The 16,872-nt window shown below is 54.8% G+C and overlaps 1 protein-coding gene across 5 annotated transcripts; it reads right to left on the reverse strand.

Annotated features, from left to right (window-relative positions):
- Positions 1 to 115: 115 nt before the first annotated feature.
- Positions 116 to 16,440, reverse strand: Git1 (GIT ArfGAP 1). 5 transcript variants are annotated; one of them, XM_078042595.1, is made up of 21 exons: positions 16,149 to 16,440; positions 9,990 to 10,123; positions 9,197 to 9,309; positions 8,969 to 9,074; positions 8,216 to 8,433; positions 8,039 to 8,133; positions 7,658 to 7,700; positions 5,413 to 5,439; positions 5,189 to 5,237; positions 4,734 to 4,806; positions 4,127 to 4,224; positions 3,660 to 3,771; positions 3,391 to 3,524; positions 3,101 to 3,253; positions 2,743 to 2,973; positions 2,603 to 2,656; positions 2,352 to 2,438; positions 2,177 to 2,250; positions 1,860 to 2,042; positions 1,667 to 1,730; positions 116 to 1,507 (listed from the first exon to the last, which is right to left on the reverse strand). In XM_078042595.1, exons 1-21 carry the CDS (start codon positions 16,198 to 16,200, stop codon positions 1,295 to 1,297), a joined length of 2,313 nt encoding a protein of 770 aa, XP_077898721.1. In that variant the 5' UTR covers positions 16,201 to 16,440; the 3' UTR covers positions 116 to 1,294. The 5 variants fall into 5 exon arrangements, with proteins under 5 accessions (XP_077898721.1, XP_040125177.2, XP_077898717.1 ...); XM_040269243.2 differs by lacking the exon at positions 16,149 to 16,440 and adding an exon at positions 15,926 to 16,065; XM_078042591.1 differs by lacking the exon at positions 5,413 to 5,439 and having other exon boundaries at positions 16,149 to 16,309.
- Positions 16,441 to 16,872: the final 432 nt, after the last annotated feature.

Raw genomic sequence — 16,872 nt, forward strand, 5'->3', positions numbered from 1 at the left:
GATGCTTCTAACCCTTAAGGATTTCCCTTGCTCCCTGCCTTTCCAGGTTTGTCCCCCTCCACTTCAGGCCCGCCTTCACTCCCACCCCCAATTCCCTAAGCATCAGAAGCTGGCACATGGTCACTTATTTATTTTTGATACAAATGTACATGACACACATCTCGACAGTCAGCCTACCCACCACCACACAGGTAGGGCCTGGCCTCCTAGGGGAGGCTATAGAGAAGAGCTGGTGGGTGCTGCTGTCTGCCTCTCCAGCCTTCTCAGACTGCTGCCAGGTCCCCACCTCCAGATGGTAGGACCACCATGGGTGTAGGAGTAAGGATGGGTGCTGGCCCACTGAAGTTACAGGGAGGTGGCTCTCAGCTCCACAGCCACCAGGTGAGTGCAGGACCCCGGGGAGCCAGCCCCAGGTACTCAGTTTTCCACTCGCCAGTACTTTCTCCTCAGGGGAGGAGAGATGGAGGGAAGTGGTGTTGCTTTTAAGTTTTGTAGAGTAGGGATCCAAGTGGAGGCAGTGGTAGGACCACAGCTGGCGACCCCAGCAATCCCTGGTCCCAGGTGTGGAAGAGGGAGGCTGATCCCCAATGCTGTTCCCACTGTTCTGCTCCCTTTGCCCCTCAAAGCTCCAGGTGGGCCAGGCATACAGGACGGCACTGCCGCCCGCACACTCACACGCAGGCACGCAGGGACACTCAAGTTACCACAAAGTTAAAATTAAGAAGTGGGGGAAAGGAGAGAAAAAAAGATTTTTCCAGTGTTTGCTGCTAGGGACCCCGGCACACAGGTTGGGCCTATGCCCTAGGCAGGGGCCGTTTGGCATTAAAGGAGAGCAGCAAGGGGGCTGGTGGCTACAGGGCAGGGACATCCTTGGAGATTATGTACAAAGGAGGGGGATGCCCCCGCTCAGCCCCCAATAGGGCTGAAGTGGCTCATGGGGGTAGGGTGCATGTAGGGGGAGCTGCCCCATTTGGAGTGTCCCCATCCAACCCTTGGGTGAGGGTGTCCCAGAGGGTGATGGGCTGGGAGTGATGCCTTGCAGGCCCCTGCACAAAAGAAGGGAGGGATGCTATGTACAGGGGGGAGGTGCATGGAATGTGGGGAACAGAAGCTCCTGCCACCCCACCTCCCCATACTTGGGGCTCAAGGGGATGGGCACCAGGGCACCTGGCTGCCAGGGGAGAGTGGCAGCACTAAGGGCACTTGTGCCAGTGGCTCTTTTGGGGTGGGTTAGTGTCTAGAGTGGCCCAGCTCCCGTGAGGTCCCAGGGTGTGGGTGAGGGCAGGGAGAGTGGTCATTGCTTCTTCTCTCGGGTGGTAATGGTGACCAGCTGCTTGGCGGCCTTGGCGATGTCATAGGCGCACTGGATGACCTGCTGAGTTAGCAATTGGAAGTCCACAGGGGCGCCGGGCTCTGGGGGAACTGTCTTCCGGCACTCACTCTGCAGCCGGTAGGCGCTGGCATTGAGCAGCCGCAGGGAGCTGCGCACGGGCTCCAGGGCTGGCCTCTGAAGGGAGGAATGAGGTTGGTCAGGCCTTAGACTTTTAAGCCATGCTTCTCAATTATGGCCCAGCCTCCGTGTCTCCACTAGGCAGCAGTCGGATTCCCTATGCCTGCCCCACCCCAAGGCCCTCCTCCCACTTTTGTTTCCCTCTGGCCCTGGTACCTTTGGGAAGAGAGAGGCCATTTCGGTCACAGCCAAATGGATCTTTTCTGAGCAGGGCACAAAACTGTAGAGGGGAATGGAGAAGATTGTTTGGGTGAGAGAATGCTCAAGTAAGAAGGGTCCCAGGGACAGAACCAATCTCTCCCTCAACCCTGAACTGGAAGCCAAAAGAAGCCTGAGCCCACTTCCATACCTATCATGCTTGAACTCCTGGGCAGCTCGCAATAGCTCCTGAATGTTCTTGGTGACCTGCTCTGTCTTTAGGATGACATCCTCAGTGCTGGGAAGCCCAGGGTCAAGGTCTCCATCCAGGCTGTCCAGCTCGGGGTGAAGATCGTCCTCCTTGCCCAGCTCTAGGAACCGCTTCCCTTCCAGCCTGAGCCCAGGTTTGGAAAGGAGAAGGATGTTCCAGCCACAGGCAACTTGCCTGTGCCCATAGATGCTTGTGCCCTCTCCACCTCCTCCCTCTGGGTGCTGGCAGGCCTGGGAAGAGACCTGAGGGTGCCTCACCCAAGCATAGTGTCTCCACTCTGCGTGTTCTCATAGTCACTGTCTGCACCGCTGCCATGGCGGGAAAGCTTGCTCTACAGGGTGAGGTTTGGAAAGGTGGCAGGTCAGTATGTGTGTCCCTGGGCCCACAAAGCCCATGTCTCCCACATGGTCCCCACTGGAGCAGAAATATTACCGCATGGCGGCTTCCTTCCTGGGAGCATGACAGCAGCGGGGAGGAGGGAGTAAAGGGCACTGCGGAGGCAGATACCCCCTTCCGGATCTGAAATCCAGGGCAGGGCTCAAGTCAGTATCTCCTCCCAGCCCCAGCTCACCCACAGTGAAGGCTGAGACCATGTCTGTCCCAGCACCTAGCACAGCCTGACACCCACTGGGGCTCAAAACCTTCTGGCTGCAATGAACCCACCTTCCCCAGGCCCAGCTTACCCTGTAAAGGCCAGCAGGGACGTGCACTGAATAGATGGCATCATCCTCCAGCTCCTGGGGTGGCAGCACAGTGGGTGTCACGATGGGCCTTATGGTAGCCCCATCCCTGTTACCCCACCTGAGACCCATGGGCAACTCACAGTGCTGTGGAAAGGCTGTAGCCGTGTGCTGAGCTCGTCCCCAGCTGTGCCTCCAAAGGGCTTTAGGGCGGAGCCTGGCTCATACATGGAGAAGGCCTGGCGGTCCCTGCGGTGGGTGCTCCCACCAGGCCCCATGGGTGTGTGTTCTGCACGATCACTGGGGAGTGGGGGTGTGGGCATAGGCCCAGGTGGCTGCCGGAGCTGTAGGTTCTCTGTCTGTAGCTTGTGGATCTGTGAGTGCACACAGTGTCCAATGCTGGATACAGGTAGGCACCCCCACTTTTGGGAGAGGGTGATTCTCCCCCTCCAGGAGGCCTAGAAGCCTTCCCCCTACTCCCAGGGAAGCGGCAGCCCTCACCTCCCTTTGCAGCCTCCTGAGCTCATCGCTCAAGCTGCTGTTGACCTTCATGAGCTGTTGCACTTTTGCCTCAGAGGTAGCTAGGGCCTTCTTCAGCTCTAGGTACTCCTGTAGTGTCACTGCCCCATCAGACAGGTCTGAGGAGTCCATGCTCTGTGGAGACAGAAGCTGGTCAGCCATAAGGTCAAGGGCCCTCCAAGCTACAACCAGCCCATGTGTTCCCAAGGACTTGGGATACAAGACAGGGCTGGGCCTTGATGGGGGCACAGAAGTGGGGATAGTGCTCAGACCCGGGCACGGTTATTCCGAGTGGCACCAGCGCTGCGCAGGGGCTCCTGGTCTGTGTCCTCATCAGAAGCCACACTATCATAGTCATGCTGGTCGTCGAGGTCACTCTGATTCCGTGCAGTCAGCTCCAGGTTGTCTGAGGACAAAAGACCTGTCACTCTGCTTGCTCAGTCATACAACCCACTTATCATGTTCCCATGAGAAGGGAGCCACTGAGGAGAATATCCTGGGACAGTGTCCACTGCCCACATCCCCACTCATGCCCATCCACCTGTGGGGCTACTCAGGCTCTTGCCCTGCTGCCTCCGCTTGGCCTCACTGAGAATGTCGATGATCAAGGTGGCAAACTCTCGGGCATTGAAGCGGGCCAACTTCTGTCGCCCCTGTAAGGCAGAAAGGGCCAGGTCAGCATAGGGATAAGGGGAGTACATATGGATGATCCACATGGATGGGAACAAAGTAGCAAAATAGCACCTTGCCATCTGATTCAACCATAGCTAGAAAACACCAGCCCAACTTCACCTGGTAGCTGTACCTGGAGCTGGGCCAACATAGTTTCAGGTGTCCACAGAAGCCCTTGGGAAGAGACTGGAACTCTAAGTGCTGAAAGAAGGGCTTCTTTCCTGCTCTAAGATCCCAGTGACAACACCACCACTCCGCCTTCCCTTCCCCAGGTTGAGAAGACTAGACACCCAGGAAAGGAAGAGACCGCCTCAGCTTCCTCCCCAGCCTTCTTACCTGATTCCGTGTGGCTGAGTATTCAGGGTTAACTGGCAGGAAGGGCACAGCACTGCGCTCTGTCACCAGGGTGCTGTGGTTTTGGGTAGCCAGCCACACTGTCGGGGAGGGAAGGGAGCAGGTCATCCATAGGGGCCAGGCCTTCAGGGCGGAGGTGGGGTCAAGCCTTCCTAGCTCCTCCCTATGCCCACCAAGTGGGTGTCCAACAGAGGTGGGTGAGGCCCATTAGTGACTGAGGCACAGAACAAGGCCTGTCACGCCAGGCCACATTCAGAATTTGGGCTGGAATCTGGCTGTGGCCAGGAAGGAGTGATGCAGGGGGGCGGAGCAGGACTGGGGAGACAGCCAAAGTATAGATGAGCTCCATTCCAGGGTTGGGGGCGGAAGGAACAGGCTGGCTGCCTCTAGCTCGGCACACCCTGCCCAGTGGGGGAAGCTGCCAGGCGGGCTCACCACTGGCAGAGGCTCCCTGCCAGGCCCCTGAGTAGCTCAAACCCCAGCCACCCCTTCTTAGTCCCACTAAAGGATCAGAGAGACCCACATCAAGCCCCAGCATGTTACTGCAGGTCCTTCTCCCCAAGACCTCTGGTGTCCACCCATCACTCACCAGCATCATTCTCTCTTCTATCCACTTCATCATACACGTCCATGGCGAGTTCCTCAAAAAGCCGGTTACTGAGCTGGAGGCAGAGGGGGATCCAGGCTCAACCGACCAACCACCCCAGAGTGCCAACAAAGTCAGGATGTTGTGAGACGTGGGGAATGGATCATGTCCTCTGTGCTGCCCAGCCCCAACAGTCTCAGAACTGGAAAATGGGTAGGGGTCTATGTGCCAAGCTCCAGAGAGGAAGAGGACAAGAGGTCAGGCCAGTTAACGCTCTGGGATTCCTAACATGTTGGAGGACAGAGTCAGGGTCAAAGACAAGAGCAAGGAGAGGTTACAGGGGAGAGCCCAGTAAGGTTAGTGAGGGGTGAGGCGAGAGGAAGGAGGAGTAATAGCATGGGATGCAGCAGTCAAGAGAGGCAGTTCTAAGTGTCACAGGCCTGTGTAAGCAGACTCACCGCTTGCAGTTTCTTTTTGGCAGCTTTGGCCAATTCTGACAGATCCAGGCTGCAGATGAAGAAGGGAGAAGGGGAGAGACCAGACATAAGCAGTGGCCAGGCCCCTGCCAGTGACCTCCCAAACATGCAGGGTTCCCAGGGAGATAAGACCCTGATGTCACACACCAAGCGCCTCCCCGCCCTACCCAACCTCCAAAGCCTGCTGCCCGGCAGGCACGGTATACCTCTGAGACATGCACTTTTGCCGAGATCTAAGTCCAGAGGAAGGCAGCAGAGGGGAGAACAGGACAGAGGCAGCAATTACCCAGGAGCGGGCAGCACACACCTTCTTGTGTCAAGCTCAGACTGGTCTCCACACACACCCAACCCAAAGTGTACAAAAGGGAACTCACCTCCCCCTGACCTCTTATCCTCTGCTTTGCTCTTTCTCCATGACCCGTTCATCCACTGTCTGCTACCTGGGAGTTACCTACAGCCTTCCTAACCCTAAAATCCTAGCCAAGTTTCCCAGTTCTGCCATGATTTCCTCTTGCCTGGGCCTTTGCAACACTCTCTTAACTCATTTCCTGCTTTGAGTCTTACCCTTAGAACTTTTTCCAGGCAGCAGCCAGGGTGATTTTTTTTTTTTTTTTGGCAGTACCAGGGATTGAATTGGGGCACTTTACCACTGAGCTATATTCCTAGCCATTTTTACTATTATTTTTTTAAAAAGTTGTTTTTTTAAAAAAATTTAATTTGGTACATATGACAACAGAATGCATTATAATTCATATTACACATACAGAGCACAATCTTATTATTACTATTACTGTTATTATTATTTTTGTGTGTGTTGCTGGGGATTGAACCCAGGATCTCATGCATGCTAACCAAGCACTCTATCACAGAGCTCAATCTCCAACTCTCTTTACCTTATTTTATTATTATTTTTATTATTTATTTTCTTTTTTTAAAGAGTAGGGGACCCCAATAAGAACTGCCCTCTTTTTATTTTGGACAGGATTTGGCTAAGATGCTGAGGCTGGCCTTGATTTGCCATCCTTCAGCCTCAGCCTCCTGAATAGCCTGGATTACAGATGTACACCATTGCATCCCATCAGGGTGATCTGATTCGAAAGTGTATGGCGGGCATCCCTGTGCTCCTGGAGAAGCTGCACAAAGTAAGGCCTAGCCTTGCAGCTCTCTGGTTGTACTACTCACACCCTGCCTTAAAACATTTCAATAATAACAGCATACTTCATCCAGTTTATCAAAAAGTTCACTTTATTTGCAAAATACTTCGCATGCATTTCTTAGTTAATCCTTGCAATAGTCCTGAGCTAGGTCACCCCATCTCTAGGTGAGATAACTAAGGCTCAGAGAGGTTAAGTAGCCTACCTCAAGTCACAGAATCAATAAATAGCAGAGCTGACTCTTCACATTCATGCTTGGAATTCTGCTCTGGGAAAGACAGCTAAAGCTCACAGGGCTGGTCATTCTCACACCCGACTCTCTCCAGTCTTGTTCCCTGTCTCTCACAGTATGCTCTGGCCACACAAGCTGCCTGCGATTCCTGGACCTCTGTGCCTCTGTTATGCTGCTCTTGCTATACTCCTCTCAGTGAACTAAGGCCTGGCCAGGCTGCTTCTCTGTCTAGTCTCAGTCCTCAAGGGCAAGGATCGTGTCTGAGTTACCTTTGTGTCTCCAGACAGAAGCGGGCTCTGACGAGGAGCGGGCTCTTCACTGAGTGTACATCCATATGTGGATATGTTTATTACACAAACATGCATACACACATATCAGGCAGAATCAGATCAGAGAAGTAGGGCAGAATCCTGGGGTCTTAAAACAGAGGAGGTCTGTCTGGGTTTAGGGATCCGACCTGTCCAAGCCTGACCATCCCATCTGCCTACCAGCCCTTAGGGAGGAAAGATCCTCTCCCCAGATGGAGACATGAAGATATGGTTATCTGAGGGCCACCAGGTGGCGCCAGCATCTATCTTCTGAGCTGGTTGAGTGGCTAGGGGTGTCCCTCACAGTCCAGGCTCTTGGGGCCTCTAAGATCAGAGGCAGAAATGTCCCATTCATACTCTGCCCAATTTGAGAGGACACAGGGGCCTTGTCAGCAGTCACACAGTAAGCCAGCTCCCTGGAGCCTAACTTCTCCCCACAGAGTGGAGGTTTTTCCTAATGACTATAAGGCAGGTCAGAACTTAGTAGTCCACCCTCCCAGCCTGGGGCCTTTCTTTGCACCCAAGCCCTTCATGTACTTGGACAATAATATGGCTTAGCTGTGTTGCACATACTGAGCTGACATGTACCTACCCTGGGGAGTAAAGACTGGGCTGTGAGTACCTGTGCCTCTAGCACCTGGGGATGAAGGGTGGGGTCCCAGGCTGAGACCTGGGGAGGGGCAAGGTGGGGCTCTGGGGTCAGGCACCCACATGGCATCCAGCAGTCTCTAAGAAGGGGCATAAGGTGGGCACTCACCTGTCAGCCATCTGTGGGATGATGTAATGCCCATTCTTGTGATCTGAACAAAAATAAAAATGCCAAGTCACTGATGTTGGGTGGCTTAGGCAGCTCAGAGCCCACCTCACTTCTGAGAGCAAGGCTTAGCATCCAGAAAGTGTCAGGGGAAAGGAAGGAGGGCAACCCAACCCAAGAGAACTGGGAACTGGCTGGAAGTTAGGCCCACCCCCACTCCCTGGCCCCAACATGCTGCAGCCCAGAGCCTGCAGCAATTTCACAGGAGCTAGTTGCCTAGCAACACTGTTCCCCAGCTGGCTTTGTCACTATGGCACCTGCCGCTGGGGTGTGTCTGGGTCCCACCTGCCTGGCCCAGTCATGCCCACTCTGTGCTCTGCTCACCCGGCTTGCGTCCACAGAGGTAGAAGGCCAACCTGTCAGTGAGCTCATACTGGCATTCGACTAGCCTTTCCGCCAGCTCATGGTGTCCCGCCTGCCTGTGGGGAGGGGGCATGGCTCAGCCCTGCAGCAGCAGCCCACTCTCCACCACCCAAGCCTCACCCTTCAGCTGACCCTCACCTGGCATAGTCGATGGGTGTGCGGCCATTGACATCAGGGGAACCAGGATCAGCCCCATACACCACCAGCAACTCGGCCTGCAGTGTCTGCCCTGCCTTGGCAGCCACATGCAGAGGTGTGGTGCCCTTCTCTGGGTGGAAGAAGTTGGCCTGAGCACCCAGAGACAGCAGGCGTAGACATGTCTCCAAGTTGCCTGTCCGCACACTTGAGTGCAGTTGCTGTTAGGGGCAGAGTGTGCAGTAAATATGTGAGTGTGCAAAGTACATTGCCAACACCCAGGCTGTACCTGGCCCAGGCTGCTCCTGGGACTCGAACCAATTCCAAGGGGCCCAGCCAAAATTGGGTCATGTCAGGGAGGACAGAGGGTTTCCCTATTCAGAGTTAATGCCAGTTAATAGTTATTGACAATCATCACGTACCACATGCTGTGTGCTCTGCTTGCGACAGACATTACCTATGAGGGAGATGCTGTTACTATATTTTACAGATGAGGAAACTGACTGCCTAAGAAATTGTCCCAGCTTTCAAGGAACAGCTGGGGGAGTCTAGCTTTACATGACCACTTGGAATCTGAAGAGTCTTTGCCACTTCCAGCTTGACAGAGCAGTCTTACCCCCTCACTGTGCCCTGTTCTCCTCTCCCTGGCTGCTTTGGGGGTATAATGCTCAGTGGTAATGAAGGAGAGGCCTCAGGGTGTCATGGGTCTGGGAAAAAGAGAAAAGGTCTATCCATCCATTGTGGGGCCCCTCGAACCTTGCTGAGGTCTTTGGCGGTGACCCCATCATCATCCCGGCAGGGAAGCTTGTGCACAAACGCCAGCATCTGGTACTTGGCCCTGATGAACTCTGACTTGATGGGGCTGCATGGGGCACACAGGAGGCAATGGGGAGCAGGGCCAGAGAGGCTGGTCATCTGGCCACCTCCCAGGCCCCTGTACCAGAGTACACAGCACTGCCCACCACCCTTGCAGCCCCAACTCACTGGACTTTGTCTTGGGGGTTGGCTTTGCGCCGGCCGCTCTGTACTTGTGCGGGGTCCAGCAGGGAGTGCTCCCAGATGGAGTTGGCCCCGTTGCTGGCGAGCGTGTGTACCATCTGCAGGGAAGAGATGCCAAGTGAAAGAGTGCCCACTGCGTGCCGGGCACTGGGGGAAACACGCCTTGAGTGCCTGCCATGGCTAGAAACAGTACTAAGAGGCCTACTGTGTGCCTGGCACTGCATGCCTCCATCCAGTCAGGCCACCCAAAGATGAGGGTCCTGTTTAACACTTTAGGTTGCACGGTGAGTGTGCCAACATTCAGAAAGATTAAGCAACTTGCTTAATGCCACCTGTCCAATCTAATAAGTGGCAAATCTGGCTTAAAAGGTTCCTTTCTATGTGGGGTAAGCAAATTGGTAGAAAGGGTTAGTATCAAACGGGCACAGTCATACACATCAGTAATCCCAGGGGCTCAGAAGGCTGAGGCAGAAGGATTGCAAGACCAATCTTAGCAATTTAGCAAGTCCTTAAGGACTTAGTGATACCCTGTTTCAAAATAAAAGAAAAAAAAGCTGGGGATGTAGTTCAGTAGTTAAATGACCCCGAGTTCAATCCCTGGTACCAAAAAAAAAAAAAAAAAAAAAAAAAAAAGTAAAGGTTAGGAATCAGGCTCTGCCCAGGTGGGCAATGCCCCTAAAAGCTGCTGATCCCAGATAGGTATATAGTAGGTATGAAGGAAATATGCCCAGGCTCAGCACACTGTCTGTGGGAAGAAACACCCAGCCCAGCCCTGTACCTGCAGCAGAGTGGGAGGCCAGGCGCTATGGCGAAGGTGCTTGACGATGGAGATGTGGCGTCCCAGGCTCCGGTGCACACTGCAGCACTCGTCACACACCAGCACGCCCCTGCTGATGGATGCCCAGCCAGGGTCTGGGGAAAGAAGGCAAGGGTCAGCTGGAGCTGAACAATAGGTGAGACCTCCTGAGTACCTGCACTGGGCCCATACTATGCTTAGTGCTTTGTGTATACACAGTCACTCAGTCCCTAGTAGTCTAGGAGCTGGGTTACCAATGAGGGACTCCCTCATTCAGGCTCACAGAGGGGACTGACAGAGCCACACCCTTTCTTACACCTGCTCCTCTGGGGACCTGGGATCCCCAGGGCCCGTTCAGTGGGTAAAGCTTCCTGTCCTGTAGCCACTACTACGGATCTCACAGCCTTTCCTCAGGGAGCAAGGTTGCTGCCCTAGTCTCCTCCCAGGAAGGCAAGAATCCCCTGTGGGATGTGGCCTTGACATCATGTGCCAGAGAGCCCAGGGTAGCCCTCCTCTTCTGGGGCAGTACCATATTTCTCCTACATGCATGGTTCTGTTGGGCCGCAGTCTGGCTGGGCACAAAATAACTGAGCCGCGAGCCACCACGAGGCACTTGTAGGTTCAAACAGGAACTACTTTATTGCCTGAACTCTCACCAGAACTCCATGCGCACTCCCCAGGAACTCTCTCAGCCCTCTACCGGGCTCCGCAAGAACTCAATGGGAACTCCAGGAGAACTCAAAAGCAGGAGCCGCCCTATTGCTGGACAGCAGGGGTCTATATACAACTGAATACACAGCCTGTTTCAATCCAGCATCATCCAGTCACAGCAATTATATACAGCTTAACTTAATTATTATCATCTTAATGGCTCACTGGCATCACCTCTCAACCACTCCTTTTGGCAAAATGCCAGGCGCCATCCCAACTCGGCTGTGGCACTCAACACTGTTTGAACCTGCTTGACAGATCACACTGCTCCACAGGCTCCTGCTCCTGCCCTTGCACTAGCAGGTGAGAGGCCCTTTCAGACCTGAGCCTCCTTACCACCATTATTGTGGGCTGGACCCACTTCCAAGAAGGATGAATAGAGCAAAGGAACAAGTCAGATGCTTTGCAGTTGAGGCCTCTTACAACTGCCAGGCATAGGAGGAAAAGCTGTCCTGCTTTACAGATGAGGATACCGTGGCTCAGAGAGGTCAGAGGTCTTGCTCAAGGTCACAGAGCTAATGAGTAGAATTGGTAAAATGTGAACCCAAGCATTTTGACTCCCCAAACCAGTTCAGGTCTACATACTTGCTGATGCCCTCTGCCCCTATAGCCCTGGATGGGCACAAGCTTGGAAGCCACCATCCACTCCTTAGGGAGAAGTACGCTTTGGAAACAAGAAGTGCTAGGATGGGGTGGGAGCCCCTGGGGTCCTTCTGAAGGGCAAGTAAGATGCCACCCATCCCAGGCCCCTCAGGAGAGGGGGAGGAGACAGCTGCATACAACTCAGGCTGTGGAAAGGTCACTGGGGAGAAAGCAGTCATTGTGTGTAGCCCAAGAGGGGGCAGGGAGCTTCTCTCCCAGATACTCGGCTCTGCCCAGGCCCCCACCCCAGCTCAGGAAGTCCTTTCCTGGGGTGGTGGCAGCAGCTGCGATGAGATGAAGGAGATGACTCTTGGCCTTGCACTGTAGTGCTCAGGGTGCCCAATAGTGGTCCCCCAAAGAGGGAAACAGGCTTGAGATGATGAGATTCTCTCCCAACCAGGAGATTCTAAGGCCCTTCCCCAGAAGGACACCCATCAAAATTTCCACAATTGTGAGCAGACTAAGGGTCTGAATTTTTCCCATGGCCAGTGTCCCCCAATAAAGAATGGGAACACTAAGTGGAAGAGCGCTCAGTCTTTGTTTGGGCTTAGGGTTCTTTAGGGACCCCACAAAACAGGGCAATGAGGGATGCACAAGGCAACTGTCATATACCTTCCTAGAGGGCTGATACCAGGGATTCATGAGGAAGGAACCAGCCATCTATGACAAGAGGGGGAGCCATAGGGCACACTTTTGTATTGGCTTTACCAAAACAGTAATGTATCCCAAGCATGGAAACCACCCTCCCGACTCTCAAATACCACTGGGTCAGGGGGTCTGCTTGCCAGTCACCTCCGGCAGCCTAGGCAGGAAGCGGGAAATGATGCAGCCTAAATTCCTCTTGTTGAAATGGTGGGGTTTCCTGTAAGTGGGGAGCCGCCCAGGCCAGGATCATAAATGGGCTGCCCCGAGGCCTCCACCCCAGGCCTGCTGCTCTACCAAACAAGCTAAGACTGGAAAGGCCAGCTAGATATCCAGGGCCAGTGGCCCCAGAGCTCTAAACTGTGGGCAGATCAGACATGGTAAGGCTCTTGATATGGCAATCTCTAAAAGACCAGGACCAGAGGAATATGGTCCAAGGCTTTGTTTGGCAATAGAGACAGCCCAGCTTGAGAATGCTCCTCTCTCTTCTGTGATGATCTGAAACAGGAAGGGTGGGCAGGAGACACTGTCCTGGTCTGGGCCACACTGCTGCCAGCTCAGTTCTGAGTTCTGGATGACATAGAAGGGGAGCCTACCCTAACCATTCTACCTACACCATCTGCCCAAGTGGCTTTGGGTCTAAACAGAATCCTTAAACCCTACCTGGCCCGGTTCCTAAGCAGAAAAGTCAGGTAGAGTTTCTTTTTTTGTACCAGGGATTAAACCCAGGAGCACTTAACCATTGAGCCACATCCCCAGAGAATCTACCGTTCTTTTTTTTTTTAAAGTTGCTTAGGGACTCAGTAAGTTGCTGAGGCTGGCTTTGAACTTATGATCCTCCTGCCTCAGCCTCCTGAGCCACTGGGTTTACAAGCATGTGCTAGGATCTAGCAAGAGTTTCTGAAAGTCAAACACCTATTGAGTTTAAGGAATCCTTGCTCCTAAGAAGCTCCTTGGACCAAACTTGGGGGAGAAGGAACAGGGAATGTGTTAAAGGGGAGGTGGTAGCTTCCTTCTGGCTCCATAGTCAGGGTGTGGGTCTGGTATGTGTGAATAGGCTGCAGGAGGGATCATGATAAAATGTTAAACTAGTGCCAACCCCAAGGAAGTCTCTACTAAGGTGAATTCATGCCACTACCCAAAGCCATCAGTGGCTTCTAGGGCCAGTAGGTCTGTATAGAAAGACCAGCCTCAGGCTTTCCTCTCCTGAGCTAAAGGCCAGATCCTCGGTAGGCAGGGAAAGCAGACAAGAGTGGGGACAGAGGTGAGACTGGTGGTTACCTTTGGTGATATGGACTGGGGAGGGGTAGAAGGAAGCCCCTGAGAGTAATGGAAATGTTCTACACCTTGAGCACAGTGGTATTTTCATAGGTTTACACAAGTGTGAAAATCCACAAGAGGAACACTAAGGTGCAGGTATGTCTATGAGTTATACCTCAGTAAGAAGAAGAAAAGTCCAACATTTACCCCACCCCAAAAGCTACATTAAGAGAAATGAGCCTGCAGGTTAACTTGCAACATGTCTCCTGTCAGTGGCCTGCCCACCTACAGGATGGGGATCTTGAGGTCTTCATGCCTGTGCCCAAGGTTCCCATGGGGTAAGTAGGTTCTTGAGGGACAGGCCAGGAAGCTTGGGACAGAGGCCATGTGTCAGGGTGGGTGAAGACAAAGAAATGGGGAACCAACATTCTCCAGGATGCTCCAATGCCTGCTCCTCTCCTGGACTTCCAAGGCAGGCAGGGATGCAGATATCACTATTTAGGTAGCACAAACTGCCGTAGCAGCCATGCCACATCCAGCTGTCTTGCACTGTACATTAATCCCTGGGTGATGGGGCCCTTTGGGCATAGGCTGCATTACCTCTCAGGTCCATCGGCCCCTCTCCCCCAAATGAACCAATTATGAAAAGGCCATGATGCCACCCCTGGGGCTCGGACTGTAGGGCTTCTATCACTGTGAGAGAAGCTAGTGACTGAGCTGGAGTCAAACACCAAGAAGGTTGGCACTGGGTTTGGACTCTAAACTGCTGGGTATCCTCACGTCTCTTTTGCCCAAGATGCTACAGGCCCAGATTGAGAATGCCACTGCTGCCAGGGCCAGCATGGTAGGGTGGGGGTATGGTATAGTCCTGAGAAGCTCTGAAACACTGGGATTTGGGGAGTGCCTGCCATGTGGCAGACACCATGCTATGTGCTGAGGTGGGATGATGAGTAAGATTTTGTCAATATCCTGCTCACCTCATTATCTTCTTGATGAGGTGAGGGCCATCCTGGATCAGGGGAAAAGGAGGTACCCTGGGCACAAATGCCTCTGGGAGCAGAGCTGCCAAACACATCTGATGAATACTATTCCTCTCCCCAAGGCCACCGGGCATCCAGAGACTCCAGTGACACACTCACAGGGAACGCAGAAAGGACAACTGTTTTGCTGATATTGCTCTATGGCCTCTGCCCCAGAATCAGGAGCACAGATTCAGAGATTGGGGGTGGGGTGGGGGCTTGGAATTCATTTCTACTCTAATTCCTTTGCCTCACAGTTGAGGAAACTGAGGCCCAGAGTGAGGAAAGTCTTTCAGTGAATCACAGAGTAAACTGGAGAGAGAGGCAACACCAAAATTCAGGCTATCTGATGAGGTGCCTGCCTGCTAAACCTCTCCCTCCCCTAACAGTGGTATATAACAGCTTGGGACAGAGAGAAGGAAGACAAGGTCTCCTCTTACCCTTTCCATTCCCAGACCTGACCATGGTTGGGGAAAGGGAATCACAATTTCTAGCTAATTTGGGGTAAGGACACCCATCCCAGGTTACTTCCTTTAGGGCTATCCAAACCAAGAGAGGATACAATGAGATATCTTGTGCCAGTGCTTCTGCAAGGTATCCATAGCTCCCAAATGCTCTAGCTTGGAGCACAAGAACTAATAGGCCATCTGTGGGGCCCAAATTGTTGGGATCTGAGGTTTTCCAAGAAGTGAGTGGCTTGAAGTTAAGGGCCCACACAATAGCACCCTATACTTTCACAGTCTCCTTGGAGTTCACAGACCCCCCCAAGCCTGCCCAGGAAGATAATTCCTTTTCTAAAGAAAGGATGGTCAAGGTCCAGAGCTTCCTTCCCCAGACCAGCTGCTAGTCCCTATCATTGCTTGTGTCTTCCCATATCATAAGGGAGCAGCCTCTTGGGTCACTGCCTCTCACTTCTTCAAGGAGTCAAGGAGTTTTAAGCCAATCAGACCTAACTCTGCTAGAAAGGAGAAGGAAAACACTGCATAAGTACAGCCAGAAGGCGAGCCAGGAAAACCAGCTGGATAAGGAAAGATCTGGTCACCCCTTGCCACTACTCTCTACCCTCTACCCAATTCTGGCCAAACTGGGCTAGAAAACCAGAAGAGGCTCGTGTCCAGACCAATGACACGATTGGTCAATGCCAAGACCACTTTCCCAGGCAGGCCTCACTAGGAACAGGAAAAGCCAAATCCAGCTGTTCCCAGTTAACCAGCAGGCCAGGGGATGCTTCCGGAAGAAGATGCCCTGGCTCGGACTAGCCCTGAATACCAGGCCCTACAAGGAGTCCCAGCTTTGGAAACCAGAGGCAGGGAGAGACAGGGAGTCTTAGAAATAGCCATCCCCTCAGGCGCTCCTGAGGCAACTGTATCTAAGCCCCCTGGCTCATCTGCCCCTTGCCCTCTGCCACCCCAGCGAGCATGCGGACCATGCAAGCAGCAGGTGCAAGACGCGGGGGTGGCACTGAGACCACACAAAAAACGGACTCGCGCCCACCTTCTAAATCCTGCCGGCCTCTGCCGGAGCCCTCCAGCCGCCCTAGGCTGCCGCTTCCGTTTGGATACCGAGATGGAGGTGGAGAGGCAGCTAGCTGCCCGCCTCCCTCAAACTGAGGGGAGGTGGGAGGCGGCGCCGGGAATGTCCTACCTCACTCGTCCACGGACTCTACCGATTAGGAGCCCCTCAGGCCGACCCTCCGCCAAGGACGCGGCTCCGCAATGGCCACGGCTGGGGCTGGGGCTGGGGCCGAGGCCGGAGGCCGCAGCCCCCCGCCCCGCCCTCCGGCCGGGCACAGCGCACCCTCCAGGCCCCGGCGCCCGCCCGGCAGCGGCCTGGGTGTGCGGTCCCGCCCCCGGCCCAGCCAGCTTACCCGGAGCGCTGCAGTCCGCACACACCTCCGCTCGCGGCCCCTTCCGGGACATCCTCAGCGGCGACGCGGCCGCAGCCCTCTGGGCCAGCGTGGGGGGCGCGGGCAGCGGGCCCGGGCGGCGGCGGCGGCCCTGCTGCCCGGCCCCGCTCCCGCAAGGCCCCGGGTAGGCTCCGCGCGCCCAGCCAACCGTCCGCTCCTGGGGCTGGCCCGGAACCCGCCGTACCCGCCTGCCCGCTCGCCCTCGGCGCCCTCCGCCCCGCGCCACCCCACCGCCGCTCGCCGCTCGCTCTCCCCGCCCCCTGCGCGGCTCCCGGCCGCTCCTGCAGGAAGCGGCGCAGGCCCTGCCCACCGGGGGAGGGGCGGCCCACACCCCCGCCCCGCCGCCCGGCGCTGCCGGCCGCGCCTCCCGGAGAAAGGAAGCCGGGAGCGCGGGCGGGAGGGGGCGGGGGTCCTTAAAGGGACCGCGGCCGACGCAGGCTGCGCTGCCTGCAACGGTGGCCTCTGCTCCGGCGCTCCCCAGGCCCGGAGGCTGTGTGAGTCATTCTTATGGTCTGCTCCCTTTCACTTTCGGCGTACGTGTTGAGGGCGGGGGTGGTCCTGAGACGCTTGGCCCCGCGACTGTGAACCAAGTCGTGTGGAGATCAGGGAAGGGAGGAATGAGCTGGAGGCCTGGGTCCCCTCCCATCAAAGGGGCTGTGCCTTGGGGTGCCCATCTATCTTTGGC

This window comes from Ictidomys tridecemlineatus, chromosome 3 (assembly GCF_052094955.1).
Source record: "Ictidomys tridecemlineatus isolate mIctTri1 chromosome 3, mIctTri1.hap1, whole genome shotgun sequence".
NCBI classification, from domain to species: domain Eukaryota; kingdom Metazoa; phylum Chordata; class Mammalia; order Rodentia; family Sciuridae; genus Ictidomys; species Ictidomys tridecemlineatus.